Here is a 19,506-nt window from a genome sequence, read left to right on the forward strand (position 1 = left end):
AATTACTCATGTAGTCGTTTAAACACCCTGAATGGTTAAGCGTTTCATCAAATCATTTTGAATCCTCTTAAATTTTTCTAAACTGATTTCCAACTCACTGAATTCAACTAATTTTTCCATATTTTGGCATTCTTTTCAGCCCAATTAAATCTTTTTAATTCATCTTAAATTAGTATTAATTTCATCGATTTTTTCTAATTTTTTTTATAACTTCTCTAAATTCACTCAAACGATACTGAAATTAATGAAATTAAAAAATTCCAATTAAACGGAATTTTGCAGTTTAATTTGAATTATTTTGAATTATTATGAATCGAATGTTTTTTAATGATTTACATTGTAAAATAACAATAGTGACGTTATTAATGCGCATTAGTTACTTTTATTCAATTTTTGGGTTTAAACAGGTCACTTTTGGTTAATTTTTCCAAGTAAAGTTTGGTCTTAAGTATTAATGACCAACTTAAAATTTTGTTGTTGAACAAAATTGAACTGTTTTAGGGAAATTTTTTGGTTTTTGTTTCTTTGAAGTTATTTTTTTAAATTGAAAATGTAATTTTTCCATTTTTAGATAAAAGTTCATCTTTGGTAGAAATGTCCTCTTTTTTTGGTTAAAATATCAACTGAATGCAAATATTTCTTTTACAATTAGTTTGCTGTTGAAAATTCGACCGTTTTGTTGACAATTTATCTTTCTTGATTGAAAATGACAGTTTTTAATTGAAAATGAATCTTTTTGCTTTTCAAAGTCAACTGATATCTAAAACACTCAACTTTTAGCTTGAAAATTCAACTTTTTGGTTAAAAATGCAACTATTATGTTGAAAATTTAATAACTTTGTTAAAAATATAAAATATTTTGTTGAATATTCGTCGAATTCGACAGAAAATTCGTCCTCTTGGATACAAATTCAACTATTGTAAAAAGTTCAATCATTTGTTTGAAAATGCAACTGTTCATGTTGAAGTTTTATGTTTTTGTTCAAAAATTCAAACATTTGATTGATATACAACAATTTGGGCATAAATTTAATCATTTTATCGAAATTCTTAAATTACTTTGTTAAAAATTAAGCTTTTTATCGAAAATTCATTTGTTGTATTAAAAATTTGTTTTTTATTTGATTGAAAAATCATTTTTTATGCTAGAAAACTCATGTTTTTTAGTGGAAATCAATAAGTTGAAAAATTTTAAATGGTAAACTGAAATTGTTTTATTACGTTTATGAAAGATTTTATGTAAAAAATGTTACAATATTAAAACGCTGATCGTTAAATATTAATGATCAAGGAGGTTTAAAAATTGGTCAGGGAAAAATCAGAGAATTTTGAAAAAGAATTTTTGACTTTTTTCATTTTGAAATAAAAAATATTCTCTTGAATTTACCAAGTTCAAACTTTATTCAGAATTTCAAAAATATTCGGAACATAAAAAATGTATTCCGGTCTACAACTTACAATATATTTTATTATTATAATGGATATAGCGGACCTTCTTAAACTCAAACATCTCCTAAATGTGCAAACAATTTACCGCAATAAAAATGGATATAAGAGAACAAATAAAAAATATATAAACTAGAGAATTACCTCCGCATTGCTGGCGACTTTCGTGCGACGTTTTCGACGTTCAACACTTGAGCCTAGGCCTTCAGTGCGAACTTCCGCGTGGCCGTCCATCAGGCTCGTGTATTCGGTGGCAGAATCGCAATCACTTTCAGACATTCATTAGCTTCGATTTTATTAATTAAATAGATTATTCCCCTTTTTACTCCAGAATACTAATCCCCAACACAAAACCTTTTTAAAACTTTCTGAGCATCCGGTCACTTTACACTTCACTACTTCACAATTTGGGATTAGAAACTATCTTTTCTCTATTTATCACAAGTATTTGCAAAACAAAAACGATATATTTGGGCCCATATTAGGAATTTATTTTTGATAAAAGGACGACTGACCAATGACTCAAAAATTTGAGGTTATGTGTACTTTTTTTTTGACGTTTTGACACGCAAAGAAGCAGCAAACATGCGCATGCGTGCAGTCATTGCCAGCCTTGTCCCTATTTAAAAAAAGAAAGCGGGAATTGGTCTTACTTAAAAATTTTATAATTTTGCAAGGATCGAACAAATTAAGATTTCAAGTTCTTAAGGCTAATAGTTGTCGTCAACACTGCATTCGCATCGCACGTGCTCTAATTTCGTGAAAATTCATTAGTTTTCTGAATAAAATAATAAACTTTGTAAAGTTTACACCATGAAATTGCATTCAAAAGAATTCAATAGAATCCAAATGAATTCAACAGAACTCAAGTGATTTGATGAGACCAAAGAAATGAATAGAATTCAAGTGAATTCAATATAATCCAATGGATATATTTAATTTTAGTTTAATCAGTACAATTGAAATGAATTCAGAAGAATCCAGAGAATCCAGCGAAATTCAAGTTAATTCAAAAGATTTCAAGTGAATTCACAAGAATCCAAAGAAGTAAAAAAATCAGAAGAATACAAAGAATCCAATTGAATTCGCAATAATTCAAAATAATTAAAGTGAAATCAATATAATCCAAAGGATTTACAGAAGATGCAATTGATTTCAGTTGAATTTAAATGAATTTGGAAGAAATGATAGGATTTCATAATAACAATAAACTAAAATTAACAAAACGTTAAATATAGTGATTAAAGTTTTAAAATTATTTTTAAACGAAGATGCTTTCCATCATGTTAAAAAGTTTCAGAAATCCAAGCGAATTTACGTGAGTTCAGAGAATTAACAAAAATTCAATTCAAATCTGAAAAAGCAATTGAATTTACATTAATCACATTGAGGGAAATTTAGAAGAATCTAAATAATTAAACTTATTAAAGTAAATTCCCGGAATGCATTTAAAAATCTCAGCTCAAAATTAAAAATCTTTAATCTTAAAAGATTTGCAAAGGAGTACATTTATAAAAATCAAAAATATAAATAATAATTAATTATAATTTATTCTGATTTTAAATTGCCTATAAGTCGTCAATCAACGTAGCCAAAGATAATTTATTTATAATCCTGAAAGTCTTTACAATAAATAATATTTCTAGTATATTATTTAAAAAATCAGTTACAAAATCTATCAGTTATTAATTATTAGTTTGTCCGTATCCAAAATTTAAAACAGTGATCGAGGATACTGCTAGATTGATACTTTCTTCTCTCATGTAAACTCTCTTCGATGAGGCATTTTAAATCCGAAGTTAACTTAATCAAAACAGCCCAGTGGGCACAAAATTTGGCGATGTATTTACGACATCGTTGCGACATCTTTACGATATCCTATGTCCATGTTGTTAAGGTGTCTTTACGATATCGTAAACACGTCGTATGATCTGACGATGTCTTTACGATATCGCAAAGACACCGAAACGACACGGACATCGGATGCCGTAAAAATGTCGTAAAGATGACGTAACGATGCCGTAAAGACGTCACCAAATTGTGTGCCGACTGGGTTGTAGAGTGCGACCTTCGTTTTGTCGATCAATCAGTTTCTTTCCATAATATGTACATACTTTATTGTATAGTTATTAATAAAAAATGTTAATCGTCAACAGCTTGTAAACTGACGAAGTCTGGCCTCGACTGACGAAACTGTTTTATTATTTTTCAATCAATAAATCCAGCTAGTAGACAAAAAAAATGAGCATCCATTTTAATTATAATTCATATGGCCAAAACCTTAAAACCAATATAAATATATTATTTAATGTTGGAATGACGATAAAGGTAAAAGATACTTTTTACCATTTTTGAAATAACTACTATCCTTAAAAGTATTCCACATTTGTTTGTACCGAGACAGCAAATAGTCTTTTTATAACCGAGCGTGAATTTGCAAGAACGACTAACAGTCGAGTTATTGCAAACACGCGAGACCGTAAAAAGACTGTTTAGCTGCCTTGGTGCACAAAATTTATTATTAAAATGCTGTTTTAGGCAAGTAATTACAAATTAAAAGCATTTGGAAGTGAGCACTTTTGAAAAACAACTGTTTTAAGTTGTTCAACTTTAGTTCGAGTATTAAAAATTGAACAATAATTGACTTGATTGAAGCTTTATAATTTTGTTAAATTCCAAAATAATTTTAAATTAACAAATTGACGGTTAAACGCTTTTATACAATTTCAAATCCTATTCAAATTTTGTCTGTCTAAAATATTATATTCTTAACCCATTAAATTAAAAACATTGTGATTGAAAAAAGGATTTTTGTAAAATTATTTAGCAATATTTCACTGTTCATTTACAACGGTCAATATAAATGAAATATCTGAAACCAATCAATTTTAAAGGAAATAGAAAGCCTTAAATAGTTAAAATTTGAGAGTGCTCAAGTTGAACTTTGAACTTTACAATTTTAAGCGTTCCATTCAAAAAATGTATAATTCACAAGTGTCAGTTTTAAATTTGTATGGATAAATAATAATCACGCAAATATATTAATTTGAAATGACTTAAGATTAAAATAATTCAACTTCCAATTTAGTTCAGATTTCAATTTATTGATTCATTCTTTGATCATTTGAATTTATATTTTTAACTAGAAACCTTAGAACTGTTCAATTTATGAAACTTTAAATTTGGAAACTTTGCCAATTAACGACTTTTAGTTTAAAAATGCTTAAATCAAAATTGTTAAATCTTCCATTTTATACGCATAAATTATTGAGCGATTAATTTAATTTTAAATATTTAACATAACATAGTTTCAATTTAAATGTTTCAAATTACAGTTAAGTTTAAATTTCTTATGAAAAGATTGTTTCTTTATGTCAAAATAAAAGTTTTAATCTTCACCCCTTTTTGGTGAGAAATTGACCCTATTTACCCTTTTTTGGACTGAAATTCTGGAAACCTGGTGTACATTGTACAAGCACTCGTGAAATCTTTTAAATCTTTGAAATATTTTGAAACGAAGTGTCTACGTCTATATGCTCACCGAATTTCGATGAACCTATAGATACGGCCATTTTGAAATATTTGCGAAAACTTTGAAATCTGATGCACTCTTAAAAGTCGAGTGGTCAACTCCTCTATAAATTTGCCTATATAAACATTAAAAATAAATTCATTTGGTTAACTATATAGTATAATTCTAAATATAGAAATAAATTCAAACGAATAGGAGAAGCTATATTATTTAAATATTATATTTTGTGAATAGAAGATTAAGGAGGGTTGACTTCTCTTTTTCTATTCCGCTCAGCTTTATTTTAAGCTTCTGCTAGACGTTTTGTTGCCTATTTTTGCAGTAAAAACTCTTATTTATATTACTTTCCTTTAGAAATAATAAAAATTAATATTCAATAATATAATTAATTTATTATCTGATAATATTACAAAGAAGTTACTTTGAAATTCGTCCGAAACTACCATCACATTAAATATTTTGTAAAAAATATATATAACTCTTTATTAAAAAGCAGTATAAATAGAATAAACAATAATTAAAAGTGAATGCCTAATTATCTTCGTTGCAATTTTAGTAACAAAAAGCACCATTCATGGCAGGAAACACATTAAAGTGTATACTTTATTATATAAACGCAAATTATTTGGATAATTTGATTGAATACTGATATTTTCAGTTCAATAATTTTTTACAACTTCTTTCTTTTTTGTACATAAACTAGTTTTAACAAGTCCGTATATACCAGTGTCTCCTCTAGATTTGAGGATAAAAATTACGCTTAAGGCGATAAATTCCAAACACAAAGGAATATATACCTTATTCTCTAAATTCTATTAAATATACAAAATTATGTCACGCAATAATATAAAAATTATATTATAGATATTGATATTATAAGTCTAATACAGATACAATATAATATATTATATAATAATACCACTGTTTCTTTTTCTGAGAAATTCTTTTAAATCTATTTTTTCATCATTAAACTATTATTTTAAATATGTTACTTTCAAGAAACATTAGAAATATTTTCTTAAACTCTTCTATAATTTCATTTTTTAGAAAAGGGTTAATTTATTATAATAATAGATTTATTTGTCAAAAATTTGATGTTAAAATGATTTTTTATTGTATTTTTAGTAAAATAATGTTAGTTTGCAATTTGATAGAAAAAGAAGTAATATTTTTTCATCATCTACATACGTTTCGTAACATTTCAAAATATTCAAATTTTTTGGGAAAACCCCAGGAAAAAAGAAACCATTAAATAGACGACTGTGAATTGCGTACCAGTCATTTGCAATTCCAGAAAGTTAAAACCATTTCAAGCAAATTTATATTGAATCGGTTTCCCTCTTTTTGAATGAGACTGCATTTGTTAAGGTTGAGCTGTCATATTTCACACAATTTTTGAAATTGCTAAATTATCGAAAAACTAAAAGAAATTATGCGGAAGGCTACTATTTTCCTTTTGCTATTTCAGTTCTAGATTTTCTAAAGGCTTTTTACGGCACATAAGTTAGTCAAAGAATAATAACGAATCAGAGCATAATCTAACGTGCAGCTCTGCACAAGTGTGCAGTTCTGAATGGAAAGTGTGCAGCTCCGAATTTGTGTTGGGGAGGTACTTTTGAAATTATTTTCAATTAATCAAGTTTGTTGGCATTTAATAATAAAGTCAAGTGAAACGTAGGGGAGGAGCACTGAAATTTGCTTAGATTATGATCTGTAACGAATAAAAGTCTTTAAAAAAACAATCGCTGGCAATCTCATTCAACATAAGTTAATGGATTTCTGTTTCCTGGGAAGATTCAGACAAAAGTTATTCCTTTCAATAAAACGGAAGTTTTTTGTAAAACCAAAATTTTGAAAAAAGCCATTTCTATTTACATATTTTGACTTTAATTTTTCCAAAATGCAGATGGAAATCGGTAAGGTTGGTTCAGGGTTCGTGAAAATTTCTAAAAGTAGAAGCGCCAAAAATATTCCCTGCAATTTTTTTTTATAAATTCGAGTTTTTCTTAGAATTTCTAGGTATTTAAATGAGTGTCAGACCTCAGACTCACCTCAGAGATCAGAAAACGTGTAAATAACGTCAAAAATTAAAAAAAAAGAGCCCTAACATTCTCCAAATGAATGGGGGAACTCTGATGGGCTAACCCATAGAAATTTCAAAATTTGCTTAATCTGACCTACGAGTCGCGCTTTTTTCAGAGAGTGAAAAAATTGAATCTGAATATTTTTGATAAAATAACAAAGTTCCACAAAAGGCTATCCCAAGACGTACTCGTCTTGGAATAAAATCCAATGTTTATTTAAAACGTTATTCTTCAGTCTGTATCCGACTTTTTTATTAAAAAGTTAATTCTTTTCGATTGGAAAGTTCATCATTAAATTTTTCATTAGGATTTCATTTTTTTATTTACAAATTTTATTGTTTTATTTTTGGTTGAAAATTCAACTGTTTTCTTGAACATTCGTCTTTTTGACTTGAAAATTCCATAATTTGACTGAAATTTTGTTTTTTTCATTACAAAATTTGTTTTTTATTGAAAATTCAACATTTTACTTCGTCATTCATCTTTTAGGTTTAAAAAATGTAGTTTTTTGTAGAAATATCCTCCTCTTTGCTTAAGAATCCTACTGCCTGTTTAAAAATTTATCAGTTTTGGTTGAAAATTCACTTTTTTGTTAAAACTGCAAATTTTCGGGTTGAAAAATTAACTGGTTACCAGACATTTTGTTTTCTAGAAAATCAATCTTTTTGGTTAAGAATAAAACTATTTGATGAAAGCTAATGTGTTTTAGTTGAGGATTCAAGTATTTTGTAGAAAATTAATCTTTTTAGGTGACATATTCAACTTCTTGTTTGAAGGATCCTAATTTTAGTGGAAAATTCAACTGCTTTATAAAAAAATCTGTCTTTTTGGCTTGGAAATTCTACAGTTTGGTGCAAAATTAAACTGTTTTGTAGAATTTTTTTTTTTTTTAATTGAAAATTAATTCTTAATGACAATAAAAAATTTTTTAGTTGAAAATTCGTCTTTTTGGTAGAAGATTCCAATATTTGTTTAAAATTCATCTTTTGTGGTAGAAAATTGAACTATTTGATACAAAATAGATGTATTTTCTCGAAAATCTATTTTTTCCAGAATAAAATTAACCTTCCTTCCTAAGAAATTAATTATTTGGTATAAATTATATGCATTTTGTTGAAAAATCGTCTTTTTTTAATAGAAAATCAATTTTTTAAAGCAAATAAATGGCATTAGCAGACAAACTGATAAAACAGTGTCTTTAGTGTAATATCAAAAAAATAGTAGCATAATGGTATCATCTTTTAAAAAAACAATTGTAAGTTGCGCCCCTACAAGAGCCAACAAGGAATATCAACATTCTCAAAGAAATGTATTACATATTTAAGGTCTAAACAATCCCCCAACGATTTTTATAAATAAATTATTAATAAATAAAAACTTATGGCGCGTTTATATTATATTTCTTCTTTTGTATTATAATTTATAATAAATGCATTATAAAGAAAAGCCCTTATCCAATATTTCCAAAAAATAGTAAAGCTAAATTTGTACGGGGAACAGGCAAAAAAACTACCTGGAAGATAAAAAATTCCACTTTCCAAAACTTAAATGCGACAAACCAGAAGATGACTAGATCAAAGATAAAAAATACTACCAAAGAACTTCAGAGTCCATGTAAGAAGACATTCGTCTCGTCTTAGTCAACTACGTAATTATAATCAAAAATCGTTTAATTAAATTGAATTTTGAAAAGGAAAAAGATAAATTTACAATTCTCCTTTCACGGTCTTATTCTTATTGTTTCATTAGCCGGTTTAATGTTCAAACAATTTAAATAATTTCTACGTTCAACCATATAGACAAAGATTCCTGTTTTTAATATTTTATTGCTGGAAGTTTCGAGCTGACAACTTATCGGCAAGTTTAATTTCAAGTCATAACAACATAAAAAGCTTAGTAAATGAAAAAATATTTTTAAAAATCTGCCCGCCACGCGGGCACAGCCTCATCACGCGCTGCGCGCGCTTTTCACTCGCAAGTTTCAGGCGCTTCCTCAGGCTTGAAAATTAGCCCATGTATAACTCTGATAAGTTTTTCTCCTACAATTCTGAATTGTATGATTTCATATTTCAACCACACATACTATAAATGCCTAAATGCAGAACCTCTCAGAGCGCTTTTTTCGAAAAATGGCCTAGTTCTTGTTTTATTGTAATTAATTGAAAATTGATGCATTGTATGTATTTATCTCGCGCTACGCACTCGATCTTTATATTTTCACACATTCTTGCGCAAACCTTTTAAAATTAAGACTCAAAACTTCCACCACTGTAATTTTTTGATTGTGAATTCTATTTGTTAAAAGAGCTTAGCTCGAGAGTTTGAGCGCACCGACGGCGCGCGACTGATAGCTCTCGCACTACGCGCTCGGTCTTTGCATTTCTCCCACATTCGTACACAGACCTTTTAAAATCAAAGGTCAACGGATCGACAACTGTAATTTTGTGATTGTGAACTCTTTTTTGTCAACTTTTCTACATTATAAACAACACTTTTATATCAAATATAATATATTTTTTTATGTAACTCTGACTGGGATTGCTTATTCAGAAATTGCAAAAACTACGTGTCCTATCAAAAATTATAGCTCTTTTTTGGAAAAAAAGTTTTGTCTCATTTTTTTTTGTAGCTTGAGTCGTTAGTCCAAAAATTTTTTATTTTTTTATTTTAATGTTGTTTTTTACGACTAAAAACAAAAACTACGCCTCCTATCGAAAAGTGATTCATAACAAATTTGTAGATCTTTCCAGGGCGCTATTTTAGTTAATTCATTTTTTTCGTATCTTGCATAGTTTGACCAAAAATTGAATTTTTTGATTTTTCATTATTTTTGGTACGATCAAATTTGGAATTTTTAACTTTTCGACCAAATTGAAAATTTTGTTATAATAATCTTGTAGGTCTTTCAAAAATCAACGTTTTTCTTCTCTTGACTTTTTTTCATATCATGCGTTGTTTGGCTTAAAATATTAATTTTAGTTTTTTTTTTTGGATTTTGAAAATGATCTAACTCTGATAATTTTCTTTTTATAGGAAAAAGGCATAAGGATAAATTGTTTGAGTTTTTGAATATTTTGGACAACCGTACGTAGAATTTTGAAATCTTGAAAAACTGTTGTTTTACGAACTTGTTCTTTCTTTTTAGGCCTTAAAAAAGTGTGCCATAGCAGAATCCAATCTAAACAATTTTTTGAAAGTCATCGTGCCTACAGAATATAGGCAGATGGATAGACAGACAAACACCTTCGTAAAAATCGTTTTTTCTGACTCAGGGGGTCTCAAAATGTGGAGATTTGATATAAACCGACAAAGTGAATTTTTACATAAAACCAATACCTTCTTATTTGGATGAGAATGTAAAAAATATTGCAAGTAAAAGATTTAAAAAAATTAGTTTTCCATTATTAATTTCATATCGTTTTTTTTTTAATTGTACAAAAGTTTGTTAAGCGTTATAAAACCTAACTACTCTCACAGCTATCTCAGATATATTAAAAAAAAACCTTCGTTTATAAATAAATTCTTTATTCCATCTCATAAATTATATACAAATCGCATGCTTGTAAACAGTGTAAAAAGTTCCTATAAAAATTATCTTTTTATATAAAAAGGTTAGATTCTTTCTATCAAAAAGGATTAGAAAAATCTCTCGTCAAACAGACACTCTCATTTTACTAGCGAACTACGTAAAACTACTTACGTAATCGAGTCTCGAGTATTTAATTCAGGCCGGTTCGTTTTCTGTTTTTTCTTATAAAATTTTTTATTTCTCTCAAAAGTTGCCCACTTTTCCACCTGCAAAATTTGTTTCCGATCGGTCAATACCTTCTGTTTATTTTTTGAATTTGAAAGAAAACAATTTTACTTTTTGTTCAAAAATTATGACATTTTTTCACTGTATTCAGGTTTTAATGAAAAATTAGAATCCTGAGACCAATTTTTGGTTCAATTTAGGGTTTTTTTGTTGTTGTAATTATGCAAAAAATACCTTTTTAATTGAGTTAAATTCAAACTTTTTTTGGAAAAAGTTGAATATATCGAACCTGAAATTTCTCCAGCTTGAATCAAAGAAATTGTACTAAAATCGTCAATTTCACTTTTCTTTCCGGCCACTTGTTTTTTTTTTGTTTTTTTTTTATCACTAAAAGACTTCAATAGATTTGATTGATTTCGAATAATTTTTCAAGATTTAAGAGATTTTTAAACATTTTCAGAAGATTTCTGATTTGGAACAGAAAATTTTGGAAAAGAATCATTTGTAACAGAGAATTTAATAATATAAGTATAAATTATTTTGCGGAAAATCCCTGCTCCAAAGATACTATCACATTTATTTAAAAAAATTGCCTACTCCAAGTCACAAATATATTTATTTACAAATTTTGACTTAAAACAGGGATTGTTTTTATTCCATTTAAAAAATTTCCTGTTCCAACCCAGAATTATAGTAATAAAATATATGAAATCACTTAATTTCCCGGCAAAAACATGTCCAGTTTTCCAATTTAACGACCAAGTAAGCACCCTGCTTACGCAAAGATTAACAAGTTTCAATTGAGCTAAATTTACCGTTTTTTATTATTATTCACTAGAAAAAAAAACGATACATACAAAGTTCGTCACCATTTTTGAATTAATGGGAAATGTTTAAATAAAAATAGAAAACAGAATATAATAACTGACTCTAGATGTATTTAAAAAATACTTTTTTCAGATGTCAACAAACAAATTTTGATCCCTCAGCTTAAACGATTCAATTAAAATTCAACCAGGAAAAAAAGTTGGAAAACGAACCGGCCTAGTATTCACTAAATGTAAAAAATCCTTAAAATTAGTCTACAAATGTACATTTAACTTTTCTTTCTATTGTTAATAATTTCATCGATGCTCTGTTTCAACTCCTCCATTTCGAGAACATCCAGCGGAACCGAAGTTTGGGTCGCAATTTCTCTACCACTTGTAGATCCATCTATTTGGATTCGTTCCTGACAATAAGGAGGCAGATTTGCCGCCAAGTCGCCGATTCCCCCTTTTCTCGAGTTATATTTAGTCTCAGTCTCGGTTTTTATTTTAATATCACTTTCTTGAAGCAGATGCTTCAAAGTCTCATCCTGTATATATTTACTCCTTCGACTTTCCCTACTACGTCTTCCATTATCACGATTACTGCTCTTACTTTTGCTCCTGTCCTGCGGATCCTCTAGCCATTCCAACATTTTCGTTTCTTCTCCAACGTGACTATCATTATCGCTGTCCTGATCATCATTGGGCGGATTTCCTGCCTCCACATTAATACTCTTCACTTCACCCATGATCATAGAACTTTCGTTCTTGACCTCTGTGCTGATTTCGTCCTCACTTCCGCTTTGACTCGGCAGTAAAAACGGCAATAGTTTTCCGGCACTCTTACCATCCAGTTTGGGAAGTTCATGAACAGAAAGTGCTGGTCGTCGATTCATATTCGGCAGCTGAATCGCAGGAACCGTAGGAACGTAGCCATTTGTCAAGGCGTTCATGATCTGCGTACCTAGTTGACTTTCTTGAGAAGTACTGCTTCCTCTTCGGAAAAATGTCCCTTTCTTCTTCGCGAATTCTTTTCTTCGTTTGCCATGACGAGTGCGTGAAGTGCCAACCTTCCTCGTCGTTTTCAGTTCTTCGATTGTCAAGGATACTTGTGAGTCGAGAGAATTTCGTCGAGACTCTACGGAAACTCGACGGAAGTTGATAATTTCGGAATCAACGGAGTTTCTTCTGTTGCTGGAAATGGAACCTGAGGAATAAAGTTTGTCGATGATGGCGCCTCTTCGAGCTACTAATTTTGGTAAAGCAGCTGCCCAAGTCGAGCTCAGGGCTTGAGATGCGACTGAGTTTAGGTCGAAATTCAAGCCGACTGGATCCTCGTGAGAGCTGCAAAAATGGATGGATAAGCGCCCGTCGTTATTGAAGGTATTCCTCTTTGCGAAAGCTTGAGCGATCACCTTGTGCTTTTTCCGCTTCTTTTCTTCCTCTACCTCGTGATTAAAAATTCTGTAAAGGAGAGGGAAATTTAATAAATTAATTAATATGTAAATTCAAAATCAGGATGGTAGGCCTCAAGACTCACTACAGAGATCAAAAATAGTGTAAATAGTGTTAGAAATTAACAAAAAAAAGTAAAAATAACATCAGGAAATTTTTCAAGCAGGGAGGGAATGTCGTCAGGGTCGAACCGTCGTCTAAGCCGGTCCTTTTCAATTTTTAATATAAGTCCAGTGGCACCATCTAAGTGCAAGCGTGGCAAAACTACTTTCGATGAAAGCGAACTTTTTGGGGCAATACTATTTTCGGAGTTGTTTCTGAAAAGCGTTGTCTACTCAAGTTCTTCGCGATAATAAAAAAAAGATTTTCAGCAACTGTAGAAACCATCGCAGAACTTAAAGAGAAAAATGCAATCATCAATGTAAGCATATCTGTGTGTCACGTGGTTAACATTTAACAAGGTACCAAGGGGAATATTTAATTTTCTAACCAGTTTGGCTGTGATGTGAAGCGATGCGGTTATGGGACTTGTTGTCAAAGTTGGATCATTTGTGTAGTCAGGGTTGCACCTAATTTTTTTTAATCAGGTCAATAGCATCGCTACGTCAGTTTTTGATGACATGAAACGTGAACAAAGTAATTTATGATTGAAAGTAGACAAAATAAAATGAAACTTCATGAATGCTGCTTTTTTTTAGATTTTCACGCAATAAGCGAACGACCAACCGGGGTAAAGCTAATTTGATTTAGTTTTGACTTGATTTTGACAGTTTTGACTTCTTCAGAGAGCCTCGACACATTGCGTGAAAGGAGATAAAAACGAGAGGCTCTGAAGACGCTTACAAAATTCCCAGCATCAACCACAAAGAAGTCCGCCACTGAAAAGCCAGCTAAACAATTGAACCGCAATAGCTCTATTGCATTCATTGAATGCAAGAGAGAAGTGCATTTGAAATGCGCCAGATTTACCTAAAGCTACTTCATTTGCAAAAATTGCGAGTCCGATCGTTGTTTTGATCGATATTTTACTTTCACAATTTATACAATTAAAATAAAAGGAGAATTTGGCTTTCATTTGGTCATTTTAAATCATTTGAACCTATATTTCATCGATAATCAGCGGTAGTCCAACCTAGACAGCAAGGTCCAACCTTGACAGCAAGGTCCAACCTTGACAGCATTTTTTGTAATGCCAATACATTTTTTTCTTGTTTTGTTGAATCAATTCACCATGCATTAGAAAAATTTGTAATCATCATACCTTTCTAACAATGGTCTTCAATAGACCAAACTCTTTATTTAATGGAAGTTATGGGAAAAAGTCAAAATGGGTTCGACCCTGACGACATTCCACTAATAAAATTATGTGTAGTTTTTTTTTTAAAGTTGTATAGTCCAAAATCAAAAAGTGTGCAATGGAAAATTGATTTTATTTTTCCGGCAAAATTTCCTGTTTTCTAACCTTATTTTTTAAAAGTATTAAAAATGAACTTGAATGTTTATATAAAACATAATTTTTTTGTCTATGAATTATCAAAATTCCTATTCATTTATCGCAAGCTTAACAGTAAGTTTCCTATTCTCAGTTTTCCACATAAATGGGAAAAATATTAATAGAATCCAATAAGACAACCTAACTATTTTTGGTCAATAATTAATCTTTTTTGGATCAAAATTGAATTATTTAAAAAAAATTCAACTATTTTGTTGAAAATTCCTCTTTTTCGGTCAAAAACTGAATGTTTACATTAATATTTTCTTTCTTTCTTGATTAACAATTTTTTTGGGTTGAAATGTTAACTATTTTGTTAATATTTCAAATGTTTTTTTTTTAAGAAACTTCGTTAAGAACTTCGTTAAAACTTACAAAAAATTTTTTTTTGAAGATTCATAATTTGTGTTGAAAATTTATTTTATTGAAAATTCAACTGATTGGTTGAAAATTCATATTCTCGGGTTTATATGTCGACTTTTTTTTGGAAAATTCGTCTCTTCAGTTTGAAAATCCATCTCTTTCTGCAGAAATTTCACCTTTTTTTTGGTTAAAAATGTGCCAGGGAGACGAATCTTTTAAACGGCAATTGAATTTTCAAACAAGCTAGTTCAATTTTCAAAATAATAAGATTTTCCACCGAATAGATGAATTTGTAACCAAAGGAAATTAATTCACAACTAAAAATTTAATAGAAGAATTTTTAAATAAAATAAAATAACTTTTAACCGAAAAAGATGAAATTTTACAGAATTTTACAAAAAAATGGTATGAATTTTCGAAAGTCATTCAAAGTTTATATATATTTGTTCTCTTCAAGACTTCTAAAATTCCTAAATATCTTTTAAATGTTTTATAATCTTTTAAATAATTAATTAATTAATCATTCATTTTTCAACATAAAAAATGGTTTTAGATTTTCCAAGAGTGTTCAGAAATTTTTATTATTATCTTGCAATCTTTCAAATGGAATTTTTTTCTAAAATTTTGTAATTTTGCTTTAAAACCTTCTACATTCTTTTTTTCAAATCTTAGGAAATCGTTTGTAATGTTTTGAAGTCTTTGTTAATTTTCTATTAAAATTTTTTTTTTTTATTCTCTTGAAACCTTTCAAGATTCTGAAAAAGCTACTTTTTTACGAAATTTCGAGTAGATTATCCATTAAATGCTAAATAATGTAAAAACTTCGGTATGTATTAGTTAATTTAACATCTTAATTTAAATTCTACGAAATTCTTTGAAATGTCATGAAATTCTTCGGAATCTTTTAAAATGCACCACATTCTTTAAAATCATTTGAAGTTTATAAAATCCCTTAAATCTTGTGAAATCCCTAGATATACTTTGAAATCCCGTGCACCATATTGAAATCTTTAATATATTTTACAATTCCTTTAAAAATATTTAAATCGTTCAAATCATTTGACTAGAATTTTTTTGAATTCCCATACAATCCCTTAAAACGTTCAAAATCCGTTGATATCTTTGACTTTTTAAATACTTTTTTTAAATACTTCGAAATTTTTAGAATCGCTTGAAATTAATTAGAATCTTGTAAAATACCCTAAAATCCCTTTAAATACTTTGAAAGTCCATCAATTGTTTAAAAATTTGTAATATTTCTTGAAACTTCTTCAAATATTTTGACATCAAACGAAACTTCTTTAAATCTTTAAAAATTCATTGAAATCTTGAAAATTCTCTGAAATCGCTTATCAATACTTTAAAATATTCTAAAAAATGTAAAGCCTTTCAAATCTTTCCAAATTCCTGAGATCAATAAAAATATTTCATAACCACTTGGAATCTGTTAAAATCTTTGAAATTTTTAGAAATATCGTGAAATGTTTTGAACATTTTTGAAATCCCTTCAATATCTTCTAAAATTCCTTCAAATTTCATTCGCTAACTAAGACTTTCTTCATTATAGAATTTCTTTGAAAATTTCTCAAAATCCTGTGATATCTTTTAACATACCTGGAAATCATTGAAATCTCTTAGATTCTTGTAAAATATTCAAAAATCTTTCAAAACCTTTGCAATATTTTAAATGGTAAAATCCTTATAAACCCCTCGAAATATTGAAAATTTCTTAATAAAGTTGTGGAAATTGTGAAATCAAATGAAACTTCTTTAAATCTTAAAATTCACTGAAATCTTGAAAATTCTCTGTAATCTTTTATAAATATATTTAAATAGAAACATTAAAAATATTTCGAAATTTTAAAATCCCTTGGACTTTTTTCAATCTAGTAAGATACCCTAAAATCTTTCAAATGCATTAATATTTGTTTAATATTTAAAATTATTGGAGATCCTATAAAATCGCGTAGGTCTGGTTAAGTCTCTACAAATAACTTCATCTACTCTGAAATTTGTAATGTCTCTTAGAACTTCTTCATTAAAAAAAAAAATTTTAATCAAATGTAACTTCGGGACAAAGGAACAATCTAGAAAAATAAAGTTCTCGAAATATAAAATTTCTTAATAATAAAATTCCCGAAAAGTTGATAACATTACCGAATTGTAAATTTTCCAAATAATAACATTTTCGACAGTTTATAATGTTATCGAATTATAAAATCACTGAACTGGAAAATTCCCGAATTTAAACAATTACAATTTTTTATTTATGTAATTAATTAAATTATTACAATTGAAATTAGTTTTTACTTATAAAAAATTGTAATTGTTTATATTTGGGAACTTTATAATTCGCGAATTTTTATTTAATATTTTATTATTCGTTGAATGTCGGAAATCCTCTGTAATAGCTTATAAATATTGTTAAATAGCCTGAAAGCTTTGAAACCCTATAAAATTCTGTCTATTCTCTGAAATCAATTAAAATCCTTTAAAACCGCTTAAAATCTGTTGAAATCTTTGAAATTTGTAGAAATTTTTTAAAATTTCAATTTTCGAGATTCTGGATATGTTATTTTACCAATCTAACGAAGTTTAAAAACAGGTTTAAAGGGAAAGCAAAAAATTTTTTTTCTCGATTGCACGACGAACAAAAAAAAAACGATAGAAAACAGTGTGCTGTAATAATACTAAAACTATGAAAAGATGGGTACATTTCTTACCTTCGAAAAAACCTGACCCAGATGTCAATAGCCGATCTAGTCCAGACCCAAGAAGACATCAGTATGCCGGCGAAGAAGTGGCTCAACAAGTGAAGTTGTAATTTTGCTAAACTTGGCCGAGATTCCATTTTGCAGTCTGATAAATCTGTATATTTTGTTGTTATTGAACACCTGCCAATACAATTTTGTTTAACATTTAAAGAAATAATTGACCCCTTTCTGTTTTCTATATTGAAAAAATATCTTTCAACCTACATCATGTACTTCCTGAAGCTCTGCTTCCATTCCTCCGAGTGATAAAAATCATAAATATGACAGTAAATCGTAATAAAGACCGCAGTGAACGTAAATACTGAAAACAGTCCCATTCTCACAATAGTTTCTCGTATTTTCGAACTTGCATGTTCCGATATAATATCTTCACTGCCCATTTTAAGTCGAATTAGGGTCAACAATCCTGGAATTCAAATAAATAATCAATTCTTAAAAATATATATACATAATAGAGTAACTAAAAACCGTAAATAGCCCCTAAAAAAGGTAAGTAAGTAGAATAATTACTTAGAATCTTTTACACAAGAAAAAGTTGTCACACACTACCATTACGGGTCAAAAACAGTCTCGTTTAACTTTTAATTATTGATTTTTCGATTTAATATAACAAATTTCCTATAAATCAAGTACAAATTGGTATCTGACAAAATACTTCTTGGATGTTAAACCATTTGTAAGCTACACTCCTATATGTTGTTTGATGCCATATACGTATAGTATTTTCGGTTCTTTTGTCGACGACCCGAGTTTCGTTAATCTCTCAAAAATCATCGAGCCGTCAGGTCGCTAATTGCATATTCTAATATTTAAAAAAATCCTTTATTATATTGGTGTTCAAAGTCAACCTCAAGTGGAATAAGTTACAATATTTTTTCCGCACAGAAAAAATAAAAAAATTGCAATCGACTTTCTTAATGGTGAGGAATTAAAATCTTTTTGTCTTTTTGATCATGAGCAAAATTAAAGATCTTGTAGATTTTTTCAGGTGAAAAAAATCAAGGAGTTTTCTAGATTTTCAAGGAATTCCAGGACGCTAGACACCCTGTTTAAAGAGAAAAGGGCAATTTGGAAAAAAGGGGAAACGCAGGGAATTGGGGGAAAGTCTGTGCACCCAGTGATGAAAAAATAGGAAGCGATCTGTATGAAAATACGTACCTCGGAATAAAAAGAATCCCCCGATCAGCAGGACAAGACCCAAGGGTACGAGCAAAAACCAAACTCTCACCGAGTGATTGAAGTAACCGACAAAACAAATTCCTGTTACGCTATTTCCGTCGATTTCGCCTAAAGCCATGATGGTAACAGTCAACATTAGAGGTAAGCACCAAGCCATGAGGTGAAAATACGCCGCTTTTTTGTCGATTTTGTCCTGGATTTTATGCAGAGCTTGGAAACTCATATGCCATGCATAAGTTAAAATAACGAACCATACCATAGCAGCCACTAGAGAGTAATACACCAGCACAAATACTACCACACATGACAGATTTCCACCGCTGAAAAAAAGAGACATTGATACAAGAATTCTTTTTTGCAAACAAAAAATACAACTATAATATGTCTACCAGGCCTCGGATTCACTTTAGAGACAAGCAATAGTGATACAAGTTTTAAAAAATTTCAAAATATTGAAATGTCTAAAATGAACAAAAGTGTAAAATTCTGAACTGAACAACGAAAAATGGAAAATTTCTCCAAAATATCAACCTAACTTCAAATACTTAAATCATTAAGATCATATTAAGAATATATTTATAATTACGCAAGCGTATATGGCATAAAATTTATAATTTA

General features: G+C 29.1%; 2 protein-coding genes across 3 annotated transcripts in view; both read right to left on the minus strand.

Annotated features, from left to right (window-relative positions):
* The window catches only part of LOC117180230 (presenilin-1), a 21,715-nt gene extending 19,710 nt beyond the window's left edge, over nt 1-2,005 (minus strand). The window contains exon 1 of the mRNA XM_033372615.1: nt 1,591-2,005. Coding sequence (XP_033228506.1) covers nt 1,591-1,725 — 135 coding nt within the window. The 5' untranslated portion in view covers nt 1,726-2,005. The remainder of the gene's footprint in view (nt 1-1,590) is intronic.
* A 9,184-nt stretch (nt 2,006-11,189) lies between these two features.
* Nucleotides 11,190-19,506, minus strand: part of LOC117180095 (protein smoothened-like) — a 28,341-nt gene continuing 20,024 nt past the window's right edge. For both annotated transcript variants that reach the window (XM_033372416.1, XM_033372415.1), the window contains exons 5-8: nt 18,868-19,208; nt 17,914-18,115; nt 17,659-17,829; nt 11,190-13,089 (exon numbers count right to left, since the gene is read on the minus strand). In XM_033372416.1, the coding sequence (XP_033228307.1) occupies nt 11,913-13,089; nt 17,659-17,829; nt 17,914-18,115; nt 18,868-19,208 (1,891 nt within the window). In that variant the 3' untranslated portion in view covers nt 11,190-11,912. The remainder of the gene's footprint in view (nt 13,090-17,658; nt 17,830-17,913; nt 18,116-18,867; nt 19,209-19,506) is intronic.

The sequence above is a fragment of the Belonocnema kinseyi genome, chromosome 9 (assembly GCF_010883055.1).
Source record: "Belonocnema kinseyi isolate 2016_QV_RU_SX_M_011 chromosome 9, B_treatae_v1, whole genome shotgun sequence".
NCBI classification, from domain to species: domain Eukaryota; kingdom Metazoa; phylum Arthropoda; class Insecta; order Hymenoptera; family Cynipidae; genus Belonocnema; species Belonocnema kinseyi.